The 17,957-nt window shown below is 63.1% G+C and overlaps 1 protein-coding gene across 4 annotated transcripts in view; it reads right to left on the bottom strand.

The window, feature by feature from the left end:
• EML2 (EMAP like 2) overlaps positions 1–14,693 on the bottom strand; it is a 39,626-nt gene extending 24,933 nt beyond the window's left edge. For 2 of the 4 annotated variants that reach the window (XM_084612885.1, XM_084612886.1), the window contains exons 1-4: positions 14,601–14,693; positions 5,132–5,314; positions 3,916–4,048; positions 1,926–2,039 (exon numbers count right to left, since the gene is read on the bottom strand). In XM_084612885.1, coding sequence (XP_084469011.1) covers positions 1,926–2,039; positions 3,916–4,048; positions 5,132–5,314; positions 14,601–14,667 — 497 coding nt within the window. In that variant the 5' untranslated portion in view covers positions 14,668–14,693. The remainder of the gene's footprint in view (positions 1–1,925; positions 2,040–3,915; positions 4,049–5,131; positions 5,315–14,600) is intronic. The other 2 variants (XM_084612887.1, XM_084612888.1) reach the window with 1 other exon arrangement.
• Between the last annotated feature and the right edge of the window lie 3,264 nt (positions 14,694–17,957).

Below are 17,957 nucleotides of genomic sequence, written 5' to 3'. Positions count from 1 at the left end.
CCACCGCCCAGACCCCTGCACCTCCAGCACCTGGACCCCTGCACTCCAAGTCACCCCCAGCCCCACAGTACCTGGCCCCTCACAACCCCAGTGCCCAGACTCTGACTCACCACCAGTCCTGGACCCCCACGCCTGGACTCTGAGTCACCCTCAGTGCCAGACCCCCCGCCCCACATGAAGTCACCCCCAGCCTCCAGTGCCAGCCCTCCATGGCTGGATCCCCATATCCTGAATCACCCCCAGGTTTCAGACCCCCTGCTTCCTGTGTCACCCCAGCCACCCCCAGTGCCCGACCCCATGCTCCAGGTCACCCCCAGTGCCAGCCCCCCAGTGCTGGCCTGAGTCACCCCCAGACACCCCCAGTGCTAGCCCTCTAGTGCCAGGGACTCTGCTCCCCAAGCCCCTGCCAGACATGGACCCCTGTCCCTCCCATAGTGCTGGCCCGCCCACACCACCAGTCACCCCCAGACCCCCCCTATCTCTCCAGACACTCCTCACACCAGCTCCCTGTCCCTCCTGAAGTGCCTTGTCCCCAGGCCCTCAGCCACCCAGTGTCAGGCCCCCCACACCCGTGAGTCACCCCCAGGCCCTTAGACATCCCTAGGGCCAGCCCTCCAGTGCCAAGTCTTCCTGGGTCACCATCAGCTCCCCTCCAGCACCAAGCCCCGCTATCCCTGAATCACCCCTCCCAGAAACCCTCCAATGCCAGGTCCCCAGCACCTCCAGATATCCCTCCTAGACACCTCCAGTGCTGGACCACCCCAATCCCCCAGGGCCCCCAGCTCCCCTCAGTCTTAAGTCACCCAAGGGCTGGGCCCCCAACCCACTGAGCACCCCAGGCCCCTTCCAACCCCCGCAAAGGGCCCCTGGCACCATGCCTCCAACTCCCCGAGAGTCGCACTGGGGCCCGAACCCCAACGCACCCAGCATCCTGACCCTCCCCAGAGCCACCTCACCGCTGAGCTCCCCCAGCAAGGTGCTGGGGCCCGGTACCCCACCCGCACAGTATGACCCCCAAACAGGCCCCAAACACGAACACCAGAGCCAACCTGGCGCTGAGTCCCCGCCTCCTGACCCACCCCAGCCTCACCCCTGGACTGCCCCAGCCCTGGGGGCTTCACAGAGTCCCGGGAGCAATTTCTCTCGACCCCGTCTGGCTGGGTTGCCCCAGGGCCCATCCCTCTGAACCTGGCCCACCCCAGCATCCCTGAACTTGGGTGGGGCCTGGCTCCCAACCCCAATTCCACCCTACAGCCTGGCTCCCAGCCGTGGGCCTGGCCTGGGGCTCTCCCTCTCTGACCGCTCACAGCACTGCTGGACGGCCTGGGTGCCACTTGATGACGGACTGGCTGCCTGCCCCACACTGGAGCCTGCCCCAGTGCAGCCTGGCCAGCCCAGCACCCCAGCCCAGCCCCACTGGGAGACAGGTCCCAGGGGCACTGCCGGCCCAATTGAGCCACCAACTTGCCACTGAACCCCTTCCAGGGACAGGCTAGTGCCCTCGGGGGGGGGGGGGCTAGGAAGGGGCAGGGGGCCCTGCAGCAGGAGTGGGGGCCTGTCCCCAAAGGGTCTCTCTGGGCATCCGGGCTCGTGCAGTGTGGCTTGGCGCCCTCTAGTGGCTGCAATCCGTGTCTGGCCGCTCTGGGGCCTGATTCTGTAGCTCCAGGGGCAGAGCCTCGAGCCGTCAGCTCCTGAGGTCGCAGGTTTGGTCCCCGCCGCGGGTGGTCCAGCAGCGCCGGCGGTTCCTTGGGCACGGGGCCATCGCACCGTGGCACAGCCTAGCGCAGCGAGGAGGAAGCCCAGCTGGCACTGCCGCCGATAGCAAGGAGGACGCAGGGTTCAGAGCACGGGTAGGAGCCTGGCAGAGAAGGGTGCAGCCTGGGGCAGGGGGGTGCAGGAGGAAGGGTGGGGTCTGAGACACGTACCCTTCGCGCTGCCCGCTGCAGGAGCTGCTGGACGAGGTGGTGCGGCTCCTCTGCTCTCTGAAACAGTCGCGTCTGAGCGCGGCCGGCCGCTCCAGGGAGGGGCACCTGTGCCCGCTGCAGGAGAGAGAGCATCAGCCAGCCGGAAGGGGGCCAGCCGGGGGGGGGCAGCCAGCAGGATAGCAGGGGGCACAGGACATGAGCGTGCAAGAGGCACGGGGGGTGGGTGGGCTGCAGGGGCTGAGTACCAGGATGGGGCCAGAGCCCCGTGTCATTGCTGGGGGGCTGCACAGAGGGTCAGGCTGGGTTTGCCTGGGCATTTAATTTCCCAGTGCACCCCTCCCCCACGACATCTGTGAATGTGGTGCCCCGTTTCCCTGTGACCAGGCAGCGGGGTCCATGGTGAGATCCCCACCCCCAGGAGTGACCGGCCGAGGCAGGACGTGGGTACTGGGTGCAGCAGGAGAGCAGGAAGCACGAGGCAGGACGTGAGCCCGAGGCTGCTGGCCCCGGGGGTGGGAGAGTGCGACGGAAGCCGAGCCACAGCAATGGGGGAGCCTGGGCACGTCAGCGCTGACAGATGGAGACGCCCCCCCCTCCCCCGCTACACATGGCCCTGGAGCCCACACAACAACCTGCCCCCCCCCCAACACACAGACAACCCCCGCCCAAGTCCCCAGACACACACTGCAGAGATGCAGACCCTCCAGAGCTGCTACAGCCCCCCATGCACTGTACATATACAGACCCCCCCCTGCACCCGCCTGGGTCCCAGCCACACCCCAGCGTCCAACACGTGCACCCCTGCTCGGCAAGCCCCAAACCCCCAACCAGGCAGCTGGCGCCAGGCAGCATTAACCCCCGGAGTACCGGGCACTAGACAGTGGGGATGGGGAAGCTGGTAAAACCTTAATTTCCCTCCAGGCTGGGGCTGAGAGGCAGAGCCGGTGAAGGGGAGGGCCTGGCTGGACACGCAGGCCCAGCCACGATCACACAGGATCTGGCCCTTACTTCTCACCTTCCTCCATCTCTCTCTAGCTCTATCGCAGCCCCCGGCGCCCCCCCCCGCCCCCCTGGGCTGTTAGCCCCCCAGGGACTCGCACGCCGGCTGTGCTGGGAGAGAGCAGCGGGGGCAGGCAAAGGCAGAAGCAGCTGTTGCTATGGGGCATTTGGGGCCCAATCCTGCCCCCACCAACACTGGGGGAGGGGTCGGCGCTGCTTGCCCCAATGGGAGCAGGACAGGATGCCAGCTGGGGTTTGTCGCCCCCTGCTGGCTGCGGCACCGCTCACGGGCCTGGGTGCCTGGAGCTGCTCGGTCGGTTCTAGGCCCGTCAGCGGCTGGCCCAGCCCTGCTGCTCCCGCTCCCAGGGGAGCAACGCAGGATGGGTCTGGAGAGACGGGGAGACCTGCCAACGGCACCTTCCCACCACAGCTGGTGGGTGCTCCCAGGGTCTGAGCCTTCGTCTGCCCAGCCAAACCCCAGCAGCTACGCTGCAGCCCCCCCAGCCCCGCCCACTGGGCCGTGCTGCAGCCCCCTAGCCCCGCCCACTGGGCCATGCTGCAGCCCCCCTAGCCCCGCCCACTGGGCCATGCTGCAGCCCCCCTAGCCCCGCCCACTGGGCCATACTGCAGCCCCCCCAGCCCCGCCCACTGGGCTATGCTGCAGCCCCCCCCAGCCCCGCCCACTGGGCCGCGCTGCAGCCCCTTAACCCTGCCCCATATTATACTGCAGCCCTGTAGCCCTGCCCACTGGTCCATAGTTCAGCCCCTAGCCCTGTCCCCCAGGCCCTACTGCAACCACCAGCCTCTACCTCTGGGGATGTACTGCAGCTGCCCTTCCCCCAGGGCCCTGATGCAGAAGGTTCCTTGCCCCCCAGTGTCCCAAGGGGCCTCCCAGTTCAGGAGGGGAGGGTGACACTCCCCTCCCCCAGCAGCCACCCTGCATCTCAGCCCCCCACCCTCCAGGGCAGGGTGGGCTGGGCCCAGCACCTACCTCCTTGTGGCACCGTGGGCCGGCTCTCTCTTGGGGGATGACGGGGAGGTGGAGTAACCCCCAGATCTCTTCTGCGGCAGGATCCCGTTGCTGAGGATGGGCTTGGAGGGCAGCCCCTTGAGCAGCTGGCACACTGCGGGGGTGGGGAGACAGAGCAGGGGGGGGGTCACTGCTCAGAGCCTCAGCCCCCACCAGCCCCCTGACTGCTGGGGAGCTCTTCCCACAGCCTTTGTTGTTCCCAGTGGGGGGGTGGGGGGAAGGGACCCCCAGGAGCTGGCCCTGCTTCTGCCCCAGGCTCCCTGGGGACTGGCACCTCCCTGCCGGCTCAGCCCCACAGCCTGTCATGGGAAACACTTGGCTGGGCTCACCCAACAGCCCCCCCCCCGCCCCCAGCATGACCTCAGTCCCATGGTGGGGAGCGAGGGCAGCACGGAGACCCCTTACTTCCTTCTAGAGCAGGAGGGGTCCAGGCTGGGCCCTGGGACCCCGGGAGCTGGAGGGCTACCACCAGCTGTGGGGCTGTCAGAGCTGCCCCCCTGCTCTGGCCGTGGATCTCAGAGGTGGGAGTGGGGGGGAACGCACCTTTGTCCAGGCCCCACAGGGCTCCATGGGGCTCAGCCCTTCCCCCAGGCTCCATGGGGCTCAGCCCTTCCCCCCACTCCTCAAGGTGGGGCTTGGCCCCTCCCTCCAGGCACTGGGGTAACCACCCAGCCCTCCTGGCTCTGCTCTGGAATGGAGGACAGCTCCTTTCAGAGCTGCTGATGGAGGGATAGCTCAGTGGTTTGAGCATTGGCCTGCTAAACCCAGGGTTGTGAGTTCAATCCTTGTGGGGGCCATTTAGGGATCGGGGGCAAAAATTGGGGCTTGGTCCTGCTTTGACCAGGGGGTTGGACTAGATGACCTCCTGAGGTCCCTTCCAACCCTGATAGTCTATGATTCTATGGGGGGGGGGCGCTGCATAGGTCGCAGGGTGGGCCCTGGGGCTGCAGTGCAGCCCAGCCCCCTCGGGGCTCTCAGTCTCAGCCAAACACGTGGGGCAGGGGCTGCCGGATGTTCCCCAAGGCAGGGATAGCTTCAAGTGGGGGCGAGGGCGCTGATCCTGCTTGGAACAGGCTTGGCAAAGCAGGTGACCGGATCCAGGGGAAGCGAGAGGGGCTCTCTGGGAAGAGAGCACCCAGGGTGTGGGCTGAGTCGCCCGGAGGGAGGAGCCCAGTACCTTTTGTGGGCCCCTTCCTCTGCAGGCTGAGTCCGTTCTCTTCACAGGCACTCAGGCGCCGCAGCACGTCAGCCAGCGCTGCCTTGAGCACCTGGATCTCGTCCTCCTGCAGCTGCAGCCGCTGCTCCAGGTACGAGATGCGGTCATCCACCTCCATCCCGCTGGTGCCCGACAGGTTATCATCTGGGGAGGGGGGGCAAGCAGAGGGACCGATGAGCCGCTGCCCTGGGACCTGGGCCCCTCCTGCTCCCCCCAACAGAAACGCCCCCCCCCCAGGATCCCCACCCACAGCATAATCCTCATCAGTGCCCTGGAAGGGGAGCTGGGGGGAGGAGCTGCCGACTCAGAGGTGGGACCCAGGAGCCCAAGCCACATTAGTATTTGTACCCCAGCCTGTCGCACGGGCCTGATAAAACATGACACAGGCCAGGCACAAGGGAGCACTGCGGCCCGGGGAGGGGCACTGAGCCACCAGCCGGCAGCCTGGGGTCTCTGATGCCAGCGGTTCAGATTCTCTGCACTGCCCCACCCTGATTAACGGAGCCCCCTGGCCCCTGCATCCCCCCGCTGCCTCAGTGCAGGGAGCGATCCCTCCCGCACAGCCAAGGTAAGCAAGAGGATAGCCAGGGTCGCCTCAGGCACAGCTGGGGACAGACCCCGAATTCAACAGGCCAAAGTCTCAGCTGCTTTGCCTTGCAGAAGAGACCGTGCAAAGCTGTGCCATTGTAAGCCCTGCTAACACGGTGCCTGAGACTGCTCCAGCCTCCGTGCCAACGGGCATTGTCCTAGCGGGAGGGGCAGACGCTCAGGCTTGTAGGTACGGCGAGCCCACGTCCAACCCCCTGCAGATAATCCAGACGGGCATTGTTACACTTGGCTGTGCTGTCTCTAACCACTAGACCCCACACCCCTCCCAGAGTCAGGCAGAGATCCCAGGAGGAGTCCTGACAATCAGAGAGGGCAGAGTCCTGGGGATCGGACTGGAGGGGCTGAACCTGCTCCAGGGGATGGAGGTGGCAATTCTGCCCCACGGGGATGGAGGGGGCAATCCTGCCCTGGGGGTTTGTGGAGGGGGTGATCTTGCCCCAGGGGATGGAGGGGGTGATCTTGCTTGGCCCCTTGGGGATGAAGGGGATGATTCTGCCTTGGGGGGTGGTGGAAGGGGCGATCCTGCCTGGGGTGTGTGTGGAGGGGGCAATTCTGTCCCAGGGGGAGGGGAAGGGTTGCTCCTGCACTGGGGGATGCAGGGGATGGTCCTGCCCCAGGGGGAGTAGAGGGGGTACTCCTGCCAGGAGCCGTGGGGCGGCGGTGGTGGAAGGGGTGAACCGGTCTGACATGAACAAGATGAAATTCAATACAGACAAGTGCCAAGTACGTCACTTAGGAAGGAAAAACCCAACACCAAGTACAAAGTGGGGCCTGGCGGCTAGGTGGCAGAGCTGCTGGACAGGATCCGGGTTCTAGTGGATCACAAAGTAAATATGAGCCAACAGTGGGATGCAGCTGCAGAAAGGGCCAGTATCATTCTGGGTGTGTTGCAAGGCGTGCAGGTAAGATGCGAGAGGTACGGGCAGTCCTCGACTTTATGACGTTCAAATTATGACAAACGGCACTTACGATGCTTCTACATTGACACCCAGATTCGACTTACGACTATAAGTTTTGAGTTTATGACACTTGGTCCCACAATGGAGTAGATTACGGCTCTGAGTTCCGACGTTCCGACTTATAGAATCATAAGAATCAGGGTTGGAAGAGACCTCAGGAGGTATCTAGTCCAACCCCCTGCTCAAAGCAGGACCAACCCCAACTAGATCATCCCAGCCAGGGCTTTGTCAAGCCTGACCTTAAAATCCTCAAAGGATGGAGATTCCACCACCTCCCTAGGTAACCCATTCCAGTGCTTCACCGCCCTCCTAGTGAAATAGTGTTTCCTAATATCCAACCTGGACCTCCCCCACTGCAACTTGAGACCATTGCTCCTTGTTCTGTCATCTGCCACCACTGAGAAGAGTCTAGATCCATCCTCTTTAGAACGCCCCTTCAGGTAGTTGAAGGCTGCTATCAAATCCCCCCTCATTCTTCTCTTCTGTAGACTAAATAACCCCAGTTCCCTCAGCTTCTCCTCGTGCGACATGTGCCCCAACCCCCGAATCATTTTTATTGCCCTCCGCTGGACTCTCTCCAATTTGTCCACATCCCTTCTGTAGTGGGGGCCCAAAACTGGATGCAATATTCCAGATGTGACCTCACCAGTGCCGAATAGAGGGGAATAATCACTTCCTTCGATCTGCTGGCAATGCTCCTACTAATGCAGCCCAATATGCCGTTAGCCTTCTTGGCAACGAGGGCACACTACTGACTCATATCCAGCTTCTCGTCCACTGTAATCCCCAGGTCCTTTTCTGCAGAACTGCTGCTTAGCCAGTCGGTCCCCAGCCTGTAGCAGTGCATGGGATTCTTCCTTCCTAAGTGCAGGACTCTGCACTTGTCCTTGTTGAACCTCATCAGATTTCTTCTGGCCCAATCCTCCAATTTGTCTAGGTCACTCTGGACCCTATCCCTACCCTCCAGCATATCTACCTCTCCCCCCAGCATAGTGTCATCTGCAAACTTGCTGAGGGTGCAAACCATTCCATCATCCATATAATTAATAAAGATGTTGAACAAAACTGGCCCCAGGACCGACTCCTGGGGCACTCCACTTGATACCGGCTGCCAACTAGACATTGAACTGTTGATCCCTACCCATTGAGCCTGACAATCTAGCCAGCTTTCTATCCACCTTATAGTCCATTCATCCAATCCGTACTTTTTTAACTTGCTGGCAAGAATACTGTGGGTGACCATATCAAAAGCTTTGCTAAAGTCAAGATATATCACGACCACCACTTTCCCCATATCCACAGAGCCAGTTATCTCATCATAGAAGGCAATCAGGTTAGTCAGGCATGACTTGCCCTTGGTGAATCCATGACTTATGATGCAATTGTAAGGAACCAATTGTGTCATAAGTCCGAGGACTTTCCATAATTGTCCCTGGGGAGGGCCAGGCCCAGCTCTGGGCACTGCCCTTTAGGGTTGTTATAGAGCGGACGAGGATCGAAAGTTCTCCATGGCCACCGAAGGTAGGGCAAGCAGCAGTGGGCTTATGCTGTAGCAAGGGGGCAGAGAGTAGCACAAACTCTCTAATGCTCAGAGGAATTCAGTTCTGGGACGGACCGTGAGGGAGGTGGGGGGATCCCTGTCACTGGAGGTTTTTAAGACCAGGTCGCACTGAGTTGGTGACTTCTGGAGGGCCCTTCCAGCCCCACATTTCTATGATTCTGTCTGCTCTTCCTGTGGCTGCAAAGGGGACGTGACCCCTGCAGCAGCCTCTGCCTGCGTCTGCAGACAGCCTGGAATGCCAGCTCTGAGCAGGCGAGCTGCCCCCATTCAGTTCAATTGGGTGTTAACTCTGAAACCTGCTGATGACACATGATCGCTGGTAGCGATTTCACTGCAGACGCGCCAGTCTAGAGGGTTAGTTTGTCAGTGCAGGAGGCACTGGCAAATGGAGGGGAGGCAACTGCCGGCTACAGGCCGATCTTGCTGCGGGTCGGATGAGAAATTCATCTCCTCCCCTTCTCAAAGTTTTAAGTCCCATCCACCTGGCCCAAAATGAAAAGAAAGAGAGGAGTCGCCTCCCCGCCCCCAACTGTAACCCCCTGCTAGTCCATGGATCCCAACCCTGCCCTGGGAACGGAAAGCCCCGACTGTACCCTCCCTGGCCGGCCTGGCACCTTCTATGGGGGCAATTCCAGGCCAGATCCATCCCCACATCGGGGAGTGATGGGGCCCACATCCAATCCCCAGGAGCTATTTCGGTTTTGCCTGATATTCAGCATAGGTTTCTCTTTCTAAACACCCCCCACCCCAGCTGAGCTGGGCCAGGGTCATCCACTGACTCCCCTCACCCACGTGTACCAAGAGCCTGCCTTTTGCAGCCAGGTTGCCCCCACAACCCTTAAAGGGAAAGCAGCTGTAGTCACCCCTGTTCCTGGAGCATCTCCATGGGCCTGTGGGGAGGGGTTTGGCCTTGTGGGACAAGAAATAATCACGACACCTGCCCTTCCCCTGCCAGAATCCTGCTGCTCAGTGGGAAGTGCCGAGGCTGCCCTGGCCCCATACCCATTGCCCACCCTGCATGGGGACCCCAGCCCTAGGGCCCACAGACTGGGCAGAGAGTGGCCTCCCTGCACCTGGGCCCTTCATGCCAGGAGAGGCCAGATGCTGCGGGCGGGTGGGGAGGGGGGGCACAAAGCTGAAACTGTCCAAGATCTAAAACTGTAGCTCACGAAAGCTCATGCTCAAATAAATTGGTTAGTCTCTAAGGTGCCACAAGTACTCCTTTTCTTTTTGCGAATACAGACTAACACGGCTGTTACTCTGAAACCTGTCCAAGATCTGTCACCCTGAGACAGACAGACACAGAAACCCTCTGGGAGATTTCCAGAGACACTCAGCTGGGGAGCACCCATGGGCCATGCCCAGCCTAGGTGGGAGCACCCATCTGAACAAGCCTTGCCTGTCCCTGACACCCCCCACAACCAGCTGTGCCTGTCCCTGTGAAATGTCCCCCCCAACCAGCCATGCCTGTCCCTGAGCGCCTCCCCCACAACCCACCATGCCTGTCCCCAAGGAATGCCCCCCTCCGACCATTCATGCCTGTCCTCACGCAAACTACACGCCCCCCCCAACCGGTCATGCCTGTCCCCAAGCAACCCCCCTGACCAGCCATGCCTGTCCTTGACACCCGCCCACTGCACAAACCATTCCCATTCCCACATGCCCCCACTCCTGGACTGGCTGTACCCATCCCCAAGTGCCCCACCAACTGGCCGTGACCATCCTCAAGCCACCGCCCCATGACTCGCTGTGTCCATTTAACATAAGGGAACTATGAGCCCGGCTCATCCTGCCCCCAGGGTGGGAATCTGTCTCTTGCTGGCCTGGCTGGGCAGCTGAGATCAGCTAAATCAGACTCTGACCCCTCCCCATGCCGGGGCAGCCAGGTCCTCATGACACCCCCCTGCAGTGAGTTTGGCCCCCAGGCGGTGACACCCCCAGAGCATGCGAGGGGAGCAGATGGGTGACAGGCAGGGTCAGATCAATGGCCCAGCTAGCCCCATCCTGTCCCGCTCCACGGCCGCCCTAGCAGTGGTGGATGGTCGGGGGTGGGGATTTCCTTCCTGCCTGAGTGGGGATAGGTCTGGGTCCTGGAGTCCGGGGGGGCCACAGGGCAGGGTGGAGGTTTCTGGTACTTCCCAGCCTGGCTGGAGACCAGTTCATCTCTCTGCAAGGTCAGGCTCTGAAGAACTTTACAGGTCCCCATGAGAGCCGGAACCAACCCCCGCTCCTGCCCCCTGCAGCCCCCCCCCCCCCGCCACCCGCTGGGCAGAGCCTGCTGGAGCCTGGCATCCCCCCATCCCCTGGAGATGCTGACTCCCCAGGGCCCCCCATCCCTGGGAGCCCCCTGGACATGCTGCAGCTCTCTGCAAAGCCAGCCACAGCCCGGGCACCGGGAAGGGCACAGGGGCTGGTACCCACCTGTTGTGCTGGGAGCCCCCCGGGGGCCCCATGCCCTGCTTGCGCTGCCCCCCCAGCCCTGCTCCCAGCCTCTGCAGTGGCAGCTCCTCCGTCCCTGCCTGCTCTCTCCTCTGCAATCGTATTTCACGCCTTGGCCCGCCCTCCCTGCAGCATCCCGGCCGCCAGCCCAATGGCAGCCGCCCGCTCCTCTCCGGCTGGCACCGCTCCCGTGGGAACAGCTGGGGCTGGGCTGGGGGCAGCACCGCCCGCCCGCTGCAGCCAGAGTGCCTGAGCTGGGCACCGCTGGGCTCCACCTTAGCCCTGCCCTGCGGGGAATCAGCTGCAGGGGGCTCGAGGAGGGGGCCTGGCACTGGGGGCTGGGGTCCAGGCAGCCCAGAGCACGGGGAAGAGCTGGTATGAGAGAGGATGGGGAGTGGGGGCACTGAGTGGGCTGGCACTGGGGGGCCAGGACAGGGAACTGGTGGCCCTGGCACCGGGGAGGGGAGTGCCAGGCACTCCAGGCGCCAGGAGGGCGTGTCTGGTTCCTGGCAGTGGGAAGGGGCAGAGCTGCACCAGCTGATCAATAGCTCTGAGAGCCGGGCTCTGGAACCAGGCCAGGGCTTGCCCTCCCTGCTGCAGCATGGGCGAGGGGCACTCCCTCCCCTCTCGCCTGGGCACAGCAATGCCCTAGGCCTGGGCACGGAGCCATCAGCCCCCCAGCTAGTCGAGAACGTGGCAACGTCTCCTCAGTGACCTGGGCTGCCACGAGCCCATTGCCCTGCCCTGCCTCCCTACGCTGGCTGCCCGCAGGCCAGAGACGAGGCCGAGGGCTTGGTCCCGATCCCCGGGGCCTGTGCCTGGGGATCTACAAGAGCCCAAAGCTCCAGCCCCTCTGGTCCAGAGGGACCCACCCCCATCTGTGCAGGAGCAGAGCGGCCTTGGGGGCCTGTCCTAGGAGGTGGAATGAACTCCCCCAGGAGCTAAGGACCATCCCAGCCCTCCCACCTCCCGGTGCCAGGGGCCCTTCGCTGAGCGGCCTGCGCAGAGCAGATGCTGTGGGGACAAGCACGGTAAAGGAACATGTAAAGGATAGAGCAGCCCCAAGGTGCCCCCTCAGCCAGCCCCATAGTCCCCCTCCCTCCCCTGCTCTCCCCACTACTGGGGCTGGCAGTGCCCCAAGGAGATGGGCAGCCCCAGAGTCTAATGAAGCAGGACCTGGCAGAGCCCTTCCCGCATTGATCCTGGCTCCAGACCTGGATCCCCAGCCCTGGAGAGCCATGCACTAGTCACCCCCAAGGGCTGCATCAGCGCCTCGGGGGTGGGGTAGCTTGATAGTGCCAGGCTAATGGCTTCCCCTAGAGCAAGCACTGGGAGGGAACTGGCATCCTGGGGACTGGCCACCCTGAGAGCCAGGAGTGGGGGTGGGGGTATTCCCTGTCGGGTCCAGGACTGGCCCTATAGACACTGGGACTGGGGGGTCATATAGTGACCGGGACCACCCCCTACTCCAGGGCCTGCTGTAGACCCTCCTTTGGGTTTATTGCCATGGGGATCAAGCCAAGGTGTCAAGGCCCCACCAGGGGCTCTACCTCTATGAATTGTGGGAGTTCAGTGCCCCAGAATTCCCCCTGTGCCCCATGCAAACACACAGGGGCACCATAGCCAGCCCCACTGCAGCCAGGGGATGGGGGGGGGTGTTAAAGCTAAAGGGGATCAGAAGAGCCCTCTGCAGGGCAGAGAGCGGACAGAGCCCCAGAGCTAGCACAGGGGAAATACCCCTGCCCCACCCCTCTCCTCTTTTGCCCCACCCTCACACTCCTCCCCTTTTCTCTTGTCCCTGAAGCATCACAGCAGGGTGGCCCCAGGGGACGCTGTGCTACAAGAGACGCCTTCTTCCGTAGGACAAGTCCAGAGGAGGGTCTGGATGCTCGAGGTGTCTGAAGATGCCCGAACAGGTCATTAAGGATTTAGCCCCAGGATCCTCATCAAATTCCAGCTCCCTGTGCCCCCCGGCCCTGCAGTTTCGGCTAGATAGGGGGCCCTTGTACACTTCCTGCCCCATCCTGTTGGGCAGGGGGGCTGTTAAACGGCTTGTGCGCCCCACCCCAGAAACAGTGACCACCCAGCAACAGGCGAGGAATCCCTGTGTACATGGTCGCTGTGCCCCTCCCCTCCCCACAAGCAGCTGCATCTCAGTGTCTGGCAAAGGACCCCTGTATAAATAGCCCCATGCCCTACCCCAGAGGTGGTTGCATCTCAACACCGGTCAAGAGACCCCTGTATAAATAGCCCCCGCGCCACACCCCAGAGGAGGCTGCATCTCAACACCGGCCAAGAGACCCCTGTATAAACAGCCCCATGCCCCACCCCAGAGGTGGTTGCATCTCAGTGCCAGGTGAAGGATCCCTGTCGAGAGTCTGCAACCTATAAAGGGCTTAGAAATGGTGTAAGCTGAGAAAAGCCACAGAACGGGGCGGTATTGCAATATTCTACTCACAGTGGAGTCTGGGGCAATGCCAGGAGTAGAAACAGGGGCGGGATCCCCGAGACCCCTGCAACGGGCTCTGGCGGAACCAGGTTACATTGTCCTCAGCAGCATGCGAAGGAACCTAGTGGATGGCTGGTCCTGCCCAGATGAGTCCCCCCTGCACCCTGCGGGGAGGTGCTGAGGGCCGTGGGCCATCGCGCCAGGGCCAGATGGAATGTCCAAGCTGCTGGGACATGGGCCCCGAGTCCTGCTGCAAGGGAAAGGGGTTGCTGCAATCCGCAGAGTCCTGGCGAGAGGTCACACATGCAGCGAGTTTGGTGGGGCTCAGACGAGCCCCCACAGGATGTTTATTCTGCTCTGCATGGCCATCAAAGCAAAAGCAATCCAGCATCCGGACAGGATCGGCAATGTGAGATCAGCGCAGGAGAGGGCCCAGGCTGCAACAGCAGTGGGGTTGCGGGTCGGGAGGGAGGGGCATCAGCACAGCTGTGCGCGGGAAGCTTGGAGGGAGCCCAGGGCTGGGATAGCAGGGGGCTGGGGGGTCAGGATTGAGGGGCACCCACTGGCAGAGACGCCCCTTTCTCTATGGCTCTCTGCCCAACACTGCAATCAGCTCTGGTGCTGCCCGAGAGCGAATCCTGCCCAAATGCCATTCTGCCACTTCATCCCCATAAACCTGCCTCCTCTGCAACCCAGCACGACCCCCGTGTGCGGGGCAACACTGGCCCCCCGGAGCACCTGTGGGGTGACGGGGGGGGGACTCACAGCACCGGGCGGATGGATCTGTGCTCCGTGACTAGCACCCATAGCCGGGCAGAAGGGTGCCAGCCCTGGGCACCGTGGGGGGAGGAGTAGAGGGTGCCAGCCCCGGGCATGGCTGGGGGGTGCTGGGTGCCAGCCCCGGGCACGGCTGGTGGGGGGGCTGCGGATGCCAGCCCCGGGCATGGCTGGGGGGTGCTGGGTGCCAGCCCCGGGCACGGCTGGTGGGGGGGCTGTGGATGCCAGCCCCGGGCACGGCTGGGGGGTGCTGGGTGCCAGCCCCGGGCACGGCTGGTGGGGGGGCTCTGGGTGCCAGCCCCGGGCACGGCTGGTGGGGGGTGCTGGGTGCCAGCCCCGGGCATGGCTGGTGGGGGGCGCTGGGTGCCAGCCCCGGGCACGGCTGGTGGGGGGCTCTGGGTGCCAGCCCCGGGCACGGCTGGGGGGTGCTGGGTGCCAGCCCCGGGCACGGCTGGTGGGGGGCTCTGGGTGCCAGCCCCGGGCATGGCTGGGGGGTGCTGGGTGCCAGCCCCGGGCACGGCTGGTGGGGGGGCTCTGGGTGCCAGCCCCGGGCACGGCTGGGGGGTGCTGGGTGCCAGCCCCGGGCACGGCTGGGGGCAGCGGGCTGGCAGCAGGGCCCGGATCGCGCTCACTCACCGTGGCAGAACTGGAGCAGCGTGGCCGTGTCGTAGGGGCCAGCGCAGCCCGCAGCCCGCTCGGCCATGCCCGCACCCGGCCCGGCCCGGCCCCGCCGGCCGCTGCCCCCCGCCCCGCGCCTCCCTCCCTCCCTGCCCGCCGGTCCCTCCCTGCCTCCCGTTCCCATGGCAACCGCCTGTCTCCTGCATCATCTCTGCCTGCAAGGGGCGACATCGCGGAGCGCCCCGCCCCCTCCCTCGCCCCGCCCCCCTGAAGTGCGCCCCGCACCCTCAGCCCCCCATTCTGCCCCCCCCACGCCCTCAGCCCCCCTTCGGCCTCCGGCCCCTTGCTGCCCCTCTCAACCCGCATGCGGCCCGCCCTCTCAGCCCCGCCCCCCCACTGTGGCCCCTCCCCACCCTCTCACCCGCCCTCAGCCCCCCACGGCCCCTTCCCGCCCTGACACCCCACTGCACCCCCGCCCCCGCACGCCCCTGTCAGCCCCGCCAGAGGCCCCAGGGCGGCTCCCCACTCAGCTCTCCCCCTCCCCTCTCCCCGAGCTACCCCGCCCCCCCATCTCGGGCTGCCCCCGCGGGACGGACGGACAGACCTTAGAGCTGGGGGGCGGGGGGCAGATCAGATGCTGATTGGACGATTCCCGCCCTCCAGACTCACTGAGAACCAGGGGGCAGGGGCCAGTGGGGCGCTAGCTGCGGGGGTGCTGATTGGGGAGTCAGCAGGGGCATGTCAGGTGTTGCCCATTTTCTGACGCCTTTTCTCTCTCTCATTCCCTTACTGGGCTTGGTCCCCATTCCCCCTCAGCCCCCCTCCGCCCCTTCCCCCCTCAGCCCCCCTGCATTCCCTCCCCCTCAGCCCCCCTCCGCCCTTTCCCCCCTCAGCCCTCCTGCATCCCCTCCCCTTCAGCCCCCTCCGCCCCTTCCCCCCTCAGCCCCCCTGCATCCCCTCCCCCTCAGCCCCCCTTAGCCCCCCCATGCCCACTTCATCCTCTTCCCCCCATCCCCTGAGGCCCCGTCAGCCCCTGCCCTCAGCCCCCTGCACCCCCTGCACTCCCCTCAGCCCCCCGTGCCCCCTGCATCCCCCTTATCCCCCTGCATTCCCCTCAGACCCTTTCAGCATCCCCATGCCCCCTTCATCCCCTCCCCCTCAGCCCCCTGCACACCCCTCACCCTAGTCCCCCTCAGCCCCCCCTGCCCCCTTCATCCCCTCCCGCTCAGCCCTTCCTCCTCCTCAGCCTCTCCTCTCTCAGCATCCTCATGCCCCCTTCAGGCCCTCCCTCTCAGCCACCCTGCGCCCCCTCAGTCCCCTGCACCCCTCAGCACCCCTCAGCCTTTTCCCCATCAGCCCCCCTGAACACTCCTCAGCCTCTCTACTCAGCCCCCTCCACCCATTTCAGCCCCTGAGGAGATGGGGGAACTGAGGGGGGGTTGGGGAGGATCAGGGTGCCCACCCTCAGTACAGAGCCTGAGCCCTTCTGTGGTGATCCCACTGCCCCCCTGGCCCCTGAAGGTCACCTTGTCTCCCTGGGACCCCCATGGGGTCGGGGGCTTAGATCTATTGCATGCCCCAGCCTGGTGGGGCGCACAGAGTCCGTGGCAGGCAGGCAGGGCGTGCCAGGCCAGTGGCGGACAGGCTGGTGTGTGGGTGCCAACTGGGGGGGGGCCTGCCAGAGCCATTGCGTTCGCTGGGAGCAGGGACGGGGGTGGGGGCTTGGAGAGGGAGCTGCTGCACCAGGAGGAGACTCCCCTGTCTCCCCGGACAGTGTCTGTCCCTCTATCCACAGCGTCTGACTATCTGTCCTTCCTGCCACAGTATCTATCCCCGTACACCCCTCCCACTTTATCTCTCTATCCATCCCCATACACCCCCTCTATCTATCTATCTATCTATCTCAGGGCACCCATGCCATTCAGCATGGAAATCCACCCCACCTGCACCCTGAGCTACCCCTGAGCTCCCACCCCCCCGGTACACATTCCCCTCACCTTATAGCATGGCATCCATCCCGCCACTCCCCTGTAGTATGGCATGCATCTGCCCTCCTCGCCGCCTTTGCAGTGCACCCATCCCCTCTCCTCCCATCCCCTATAGCACCCATCCCCCCTCCCCATGCATACAAACTGTTTAAAATTCATTTCCTCTAAGTCCTTGGTTCCTACTGCAAAATAACAGCCCCTTTGGTGGGAGCAGGCAGCTGGGTAGCTGACCCCCAGTGACAGGAACAGCAGGGGTCCAGCCCCGTTGGACTTGCTGGGTCAGCATGGTCAGTAAATGGGGTGCACCTCCTGAGCTCAGGAGAACTGAGAGATCCCAGCCCAGGTGGAGTAAAGGCCCAAGGCTTGACATTGGTGGGATGGGTAAAGGGCGTCTGGCCCTTTAAGGACCAGTGTCTTGGGCCCAGCGACCCTGCTCATTAATCAGACGTGACTGAGAAGGCGACAGGTGTAAAGAGCAGGGTGTCACTGAGGAGCAGGAGCAGGAATGGTGCTGGGAGAGGCTGCCAGAGGCCCTGACGAGGCAAAGCCGGACAAACGGAGAATTTTGGTAATGTGTTTAAGATGCCTACGTATGCCTCAGTTTCCCCCTGGGCTTTGCACTGCCCTGCACAGAGTGAAGAGGGTTAAACAACTGCAGTTGGGGCAGAACAGGGGACAGGAGGGTGGGGGGGTGTCACCTTGCTGTCTGGGTCCTTAAAGGACTGTCTCGATTCATCATTGCAGCTTCTGAAACAGCTCAAGGCAACATTCACAAAGTTTGGGGGCAATTAAATACAGACACTGCCAGACGCCCGGGAATATCGATTCCTAGACAAGAACTGCACCCGTTGCTAGGAGGTTGCAATTAGCCCAGAGCCACAACTACAAACTTTACAATTAAGGTGAAATTTAAAAAGTCCCGATACATTAAGGTCTGGGAATGCACAGGCTGGATTCCCAACAACCTTAACTCCGCCCTGCTGCAGAACATGCTCGCCCAAACTGCCTGACATCTGGTGTACAGGCTGTAGGTAAATACTTTGGCATTAAGGGTTAATGGTCAGTTCCCCTTTATGCATAACGGAAAGCGTCTCTTTTGGCAAGAACCTTGACTCACCCCAGCTGATGCAATGCAAAACCCGCTGATTCCGGCAATTCAGTGTCTCTGGGACCACTTCAGCTAAAGCACGTCAGGTATTTCGTTCCCTCTCCCCCAGCAGTATCGCTCCAGCTGTGCATTTCTAGATGTCAACGTGCTGGGATTTCTTTTGCGTTGGACAGGAGCTCAGAAAGTTTTGGGTTTTGGACGCACGGTTCCGGGACAATTAGCACATCCCCATCAGGTAGTTCACCCTAAGTGGCTGATACGGGTGCTCACCTCAGGCTA

Source organism: Lepidochelys olivacea, assembly GCF_965140295.1.
Source record: "Lepidochelys olivacea isolate rLepOli2 genome assembly, chromosome: 23".
NCBI classification, from domain to species: Eukaryota; Metazoa; Chordata; order Testudines; family Cheloniidae; genus Lepidochelys; species Lepidochelys olivacea.
The sequence above is the reverse complement of the archived record's forward strand: the minus strand, read 5'-3'. Positions and strand labels throughout refer to the sequence as shown.